This window comes from Gekko japonicus, unplaced genomic scaffold, assembly GCF_001447785.1.
Source record: "Gekko japonicus isolate JY-2015 unplaced genomic scaffold, Gekko_japonicus_V1.1 scaffold4552, whole genome shotgun sequence".
In the NCBI taxonomy this organism is placed as follows: domain Eukaryota; kingdom Metazoa; phylum Chordata; class Lepidosauria; order Squamata; family Gekkonidae; genus Gekko; species Gekko japonicus.
The window spans coordinates 24,111-30,778 of record NW_015176584.1 but is presented as its reverse complement, the minus strand read 5'-3'; the positions used below and the strand labels follow the sequence as shown (position 1 = coordinate 30,778).

General features: G+C 47.0%; 1 protein-coding gene across 1 annotated transcript; it reads left to right on the top strand.

The window, feature by feature from the left end:
• Positions 1 to 1,749: 1,749 nt before the first annotated feature.
• On the top strand, positions 1,750 to 2,262 carry TEX38 (testis expressed 38; the record flags this gene model as incomplete). The annotated part of the gene is made up of 1 exon (XM_015427519.1): positions 1,750 to 2,262. A coding segment is annotated over one exon (513 nt), but the record flags the coding sequence as incomplete, so codon positions are not given.
• Between the last annotated feature and the right edge of the window lie 4,406 nt (positions 2,263 to 6,668).

The following is a 6,668-nucleotide window of genomic DNA, read 5'->3' as shown; positions in this document are numbered from 1 at the left end:
CCTTTATTAAGTGATTTCAGGAACAAGACTGAAACCTCAGGGCAATAACCCTGTTTGAATAGCATGCAAAAACCACACCCAAACACACCCAACTCCCAACGATAGGCTGTTTACATAACATTAGTTTCTCATTCCTTACACACACACCCCGTCTGCCTGAGCACCGGACATCGTGCAGCCAGAAGAAGCTGAGCCAAGGAATGCTTTCACCAGGGTGTCGGTAGGGAATACCCCCCCTTGTACCAATGTGTGGCTGTAGTTAGGGTCGATATAGGTGATTAGCACCCAAGAACTGTAAACCGCCCAGAGACCCCTACGGGGGTTAGGGCGGTATATCAAGCCGAAGGATAAATAAATAAATAAAAATAAATTGGTCTCCTCCAGAGTCCTGGTGGGCTATTGTTCTTCAGCTTCAAGCTCAGCCAGTCTCTGGTACCCAGTCCTGGAATATTCCAGCCCTAATACATAACAAGATCCCTCCCAAGCTCATGCCACTGCTGCCTGGCTCCACGGTGATGACTCATGTTAGAGCTGGCTGGCATCAGCATGAGTGTCTGTGTGTCTCTGTGTGTGGGGAGGGTCATGCTTCCTCCCATGTTGCACTACAGCTGGTTCCAAAGCAGGTTTAAGGGGTCTCTAAGCCTGGAGGAATTGTGTGCTCCCTCTCTGAAAGCTGCTCTAGTGCAGATTCTCTGCAACTTGGAGCAGTAGCACCAATACAGATAGTGTGTAGGTCACCTACTATGCCACTCTAACACAGACTGAGGATTGATTCAGCCTGCCTTGTACCTGGTATGTAGGGTTGCCAGCTCTGGGTTGGGAAATACCTGGTGAATTTGGGGGTAGACATTCAGAAGGGCAGAGTTTTGGAAAAGGAGGGGCTTTAGTGGAATATAATGTCATAGAATCCACCTTCCAAAGTGGCCATTTTCTCCAGGTTAACTGGAGACCTGGAGACCAGTTGTAATCCCAGGAGATCTCCAGTCAGCACCTAGAGACTGGCAACCCTTCTGGTCTGGAAGGCGACAACAGGAGCAAGAGGAGAGGAGAGATTGGATTTATACCCCGCCCTTCACTACCCAAAGGTGTCTCAGAGCGGCTTACAAACTCCTTTCCCTTCCCCTCCCCACAACAGACACCCTGTGAGGTAGGTGGGGCTGAGAGAGCTCTTGACAGAAACTGCTCTTTTTCAAGGACAGCTCTTATCAGAAATACGGCTTTCCCAAGGTCATCCAGCCAGGTGCAAGTGGAGGAGTGGGGAATCAAACCCGGTTCTCCCAGATTACCACCTGCTGCTTTGATGTTCCAAGTGACTGCTGGAATTGCTTGGGCAGTAAGCTAGCCTTGCCTGGTGTGACAATACAATAATGGTATGCACAGGAAGTTTTTACATAGAGGAGGATTTAAAATGTGGCTCTTCCTACTTGCAGTCTGAAGAGGTACAACCCATTTGACTACCTTCTGCTTATGTGTAGACCAGCTCTTCTAGCACTAGCACCCATATGGAAATGTGTTATAAAATGACCCAAGCGGGGAAACCTAACCCTTTAAAATTATACACACCATTCTTGTATAAGTTACAAATCAGGCAAGTTTAAAAACAAAACAGAATCTTACAGCAGTGCTTTGGACCCTTTTTTTTTAAAGGTGATTAATATTAGACAACATGCTTACAAGTATATTCAACAAAATCTTCCTGCTCCACTACAGTTTGCATCCCTAATGAATTAATACTCTTACAATCTGGTCTTATTTGCAGGTTTGCTGCATATATACTTTGGAGGCCTAGGACTTTGTTATATCTTGGTGTTTAGTTGTATGTTAGTCCTTCACTGGAGGAAAGGAATCCAACGAGAACGACGTGCAAAAGCATGGGTGGAGCGAATGAAAACAGAATGTTTTTTCCATCGCACATTGGCTTATTGGGCTGACAAGGAAGCACACCCTGTGATTAAAAGAGAAGTGACCATTCCAGAATCTAAAAGCATTTCAAAGCAAGGAACAAGCAACTTCTCCAATGAGGCTACCAAAGATACTATGAGTGATTCCTTCCTTTCCCTTCCAGATGCAGATCCATACAAACCAGTATTTCACGAAGTCTCTTGTGCCAGTGCTCTTGCTCACCTGCCACCATTGCTTGAGCATTCAGCCTCCTATCCTTGCTCTAATATTTCAGCCATAAGCACTCCATTCAACTTGCCTCTGAAATTTGCTATGTTGAAAAATGAGTCACACCATGTTGGTAGCAACATATCCGCTTAACAGCCAATTTAGCAGACAGCTGTGCAATACAGAGCAACTCTACATGGTTAATAAGCACCTCAATTAAAGATTGGCTTCAGAATGCTTGTGAAATTCAGTGTTGTAGTCTGTTTTTTACTGGGAGGACAGCAAGGGTCTACAGCAGATGTAAGTTACCAAAATGATAAAAGGGGTGCCTGTAATTTAAAGATACAGGCATCCTTGATAACCTTCGCTAGGCCACAACAGCATTTCAACCTTGGTTGGTGCTCTTCCCAGGGCTGTTTGTGCCTTTGAGGGGGGACTCATTAAGGCCAGGCCCAACAGCAGCCACTTGGCAACTTACATGACTCACCTGGGCCTGGTTGCTTGCTACTACCTCATAAAAGCCAGTGTAATGGTTAGAGTTTCAGATTAGGGTCTGGGAGACCCAGGTTTGAATCCCCCCCTCTGTTGAGGAAGCTCACTGGCTGACTTTGGGCAAGTCACATATTCAGCCTAACCTACATCAAAGGGTGGTTGTGAGGATAAAATGGAGAAGAGGAAAATGAGGTCATCTGCTTTGGTCTCCATTGCAAAGAAAAGTAAATGAAGTACACTAATAAATATAGCTGAAGATGGAGGGCAGATAAAAGGTAGGTAGGTTGGTGAGGTGGGAAAGAGAAGGAACCAGGCAGGGGTGATGATATGGAAGCTAGGAAGAGAGAAAGAGGAAATAATGTGGGGAAGGGGATATGGGGGGAAGTGACGTCCCCCCATAAATCCTTGTAACTTCCCCATCACAGCTGGCTCAGCCAACTCTGTGCAACTTGGTCAGAGTTTTCCTGAGGAGAGGCTACTGGGGGAGGGAAGGAGGGAAAGCTGAAGATGGGAGAGCAGATAAAGCTGGTTGGCTGGGAAGGAGAGAAGGAAGCAGAGAAAGTGGTGATGCTATGGAGGCTTTCAGGAAAGGAAAGAAAAACCTGGGGGGCAGGGAAATGACATACTCTCCAGAAGTCCTTGTGCCGCCCCCCCATAAGATTGAGTGCTATCTCATATAAAGCTTCCACGCCCTTTTTTCTGAAGGACAAAAGCTACTCAACTGAAATATTGGCCCTAAATTTTCCCAGGAAAAGAACATCTCTAAGGAAGAAAGAGAAGCAATTGATAATGTCCCCAGGGCCTTGCATATTCAGGTTTTCCCCAGACCATCAACTATCAGTGAGGATCTGTACTCGTAGCACATTATTTGAGGTGATGTGAGCAGTACTCAAGTAGCTTGCCTGTGTGGATATCTTCCCATTCTGCAGTTCTGAGAATCTGCAGCTAAAAAAACCCCACAGCAACATTTACAAATCTGTATGTATGTATGCAATCACAGCATGGTAATCAAGTTACTGAAATGGCACTAATTGCACCAAGGAATCCACGTTTAAGTAACGTTAATAATTAGCAATGTATATTTACAAATACAAAGCACACAGCTCAATTCTATGCGTATGCACATTTACTTAGAAACAAATTATACTTTCATTGAAATATTTAAACTTTCGTTATACCCTGTATTTCTTCACAATGGGGACCCAAAGCATCTTTTATCATTCTCCTCTCTTATTTTAACTCTCAATAATCCTGTGAAGTTAGGCTAAGAGTGTGTGATTGGCCCACACTGACTAATAAGCATGCATATGATTGCTGCCATAGCTGTTGCTGACTTTTCTGGTGGTGAGGCAAAGGATCACAGGAGACATTGATTAAGTGATAAATCAGGTACAATGGGTGAATCTTCAATGGCAAATTGTCCAAAAGTTATCCCTTCAACCATTCTCCTCTTGGGGGCACTTTGAAACAGAAAATTGATATGGGGGAAAACTATAGTATGTGGAATATTTCGGACTCCTATCCAATAGAGTGATACAAAATAGATAAGTATCATCAATAGCCAGGGGTCATTTCGTAGAAAAAGAGCTGCAGGAGCTAATTAGCATAACTTATTAGCATATGCCACACACCCTGACATCACCGGAAGTGTGCACCAGCCCCTCTGACAGGCAGAAGCACCTGGGATCCATCCTCCCCCCCCTTCCCTTCACCTCCAAGTCGGGCGAAGGAAAAGGGGAGGGGGAGGATCTCAGGCACTTCTGCCTGACAGAGGTGCTGGCATGCCCACAGCCAGCCTGGGTGAATTATAGAATCATAGACTCATAGAGTGGGAAGGGACCTCCAGGGTCATCTAGTCCAACCCCCTGCACAATGTAGGAAATTCACCAATACCCCCCACACACCCCAGTGACCCCTGTTCCACACCCAGAATTTGATTTAAAAAATCCTCCAGGATCACTGGGGGCCAAACTGGCCTGGAGAAAAATTGTTTCCTGGCCCCAAAGTGGTGATCAGCATTTCCCTGGTCGTGTAAGGAAGGGGCACAAGAACTACGGTAAGCACTGATGCAACCCTTCCTGCTCTACCTCTCGTGATTTGCCTAAGTTCACACAATCAGCATTATGATCCTTTTAAAGTTGAAAGCATGATATAAATGCAAAGGACTATTTGTAAGATTATCTGTAAGACACAAGACCAGGACACATCTCATTTCTGGCAATCACTTCGAGAGACCCTATCACTCAGCTTCCATTACCCCACACACACCCCACACTGGAATAAGAACATAATATCAGACCATACCACATTGCAATAAAGCCCCTACAACTGTATACAGAAATACTGAGCTTCCCTACCATTTGCCACGACTAGCCCACCACACAACCAGGATCAAGACTCCTAAGTGGACCAACAGACAGGCATACACTCATTTGAGAAACTGAGTATTACATTACAACACCTCTGGAACATTACAGATCAGTAGAAGCAGCACTGCACAGTGGTCAGAGTTGCAGATTGATGTGGGGAGACCCAGGTTTGTATTCTCACTCTGTGTGCAAAGAAACTCCTGCCGCCCCAAGCTTCAGGGCTGCCTTGTTAAAGGAGTGCGGAGGCCAGACTCGCAAATAAGAAAAAGCAAGCCCAGGGTTCGCAGGTCACATTTTGGGCTGTGGAAGAGGAACCGGCTCCATTCCTGGAGTTCTCTCGAGTTCCTGCGCTTTTGGTTTTGCTTTTTGCCAATCCGCCTCCCAAGACTGCTCCAGGTGCTCCTGCCTGAGGGTGGCTGGGGGCAGGGCTCATTACTTGTGGAGCTGAGGCTTAACGTCTCCAGCTGCTCCGCCATCTTCCCTTCCCTTGGTTTGCTCGGGGAGCCCGAGCAAGCCGGCTGCTGGAGGGAAGGAGAGGTGGTTTAAACCACCTTCCCTTCCCTTGGCTTGCTCAGGATCCCCGCGGCTGCAGAGAGCCCGAGCAAGCCGGTTGCTGGAGGGATGTGCATTCGGTTCGTCTGAACTGAATGCACCCTTGAAAATGGCCCATTCGGGCCCCTTTCAGGCTGCTGCGGGCAGAATCAGCTTCTCTGATCTGAATCGGCTTCCCACAGTTCGGCCCCATTATATCCTATGGGGCATTGAAGTCAATGGCGAAAACATAGGGTATATTCTGAGGGCTGGAGGAGAGGGGGTTTGAGGGAGAGGCTCCAAAATCTCAGGGTAGCTGATGGAGCCTCTCCCCAAGATACCCGCCATGTTTCAGGAACATTGAACCAGGGGGTCCAATTGTACGGGCCCCCAAACAGGTTACCCCATCCCCTCCATTGTTCTCTATGGTGGGAAAAAAGAGAGCTGGGGGAGCCAGAATGACCTCTGAGAACAGCGACAGCGGCCATAACTTTTTAAAGAGCCCCTCCCGAGAGCTGAGGGAGCCAGAATGACCTCTCCTGTGTCGTACTAATTTATGCAATGCTAACCCTAATTTGAGCGGTGGCTCAAGTGGTGCTGAACTGCAGGCTATGGACGGTCAGTAGTTCAGCAGTTCGAGACCTAAGTGTGCCGCATGACGGAGCTCCCGTCTCTACTTCCAGCTCCTGCCAACCTAGCAGTTCAAAAGCAAGAAATTGCAAGTAGATAAATAGGTACCACTTCAGTGGGAAGGTAACAGTGTTCCGTGCGCCTTGGTGTTTAGTCATGCCGGCCACATGACCACGGAAATGTCTTCAGACAGCGCTGGCTCTTCGGCTTTGAAACGGATGAGCACTGCAACCCTAGCTTTCGAGCAAGGGAACCTTTACCTTTAACCCTAATTTATTTCTGGCGTTGTTCTACTAGTTTTAATGAGAATGCTTACTTTGAACAAACAACTTAAGTGTTACAGTGTGAGTCGCCTGTAAGCCTACAGTCACATCCTTTGAAAATTGGGGTCTCTTGACGTCCTTCGTACACTACGACGGAGGACAGGAGGACCTGGCTGATGTGGTCCGTGGGGTTGCGAAGAGTTGGACTCGACTGTGCGACTGAAGAACAACAACAACACACTACTATTCTTGCTAGTGAGCTCCTTTGATCAAA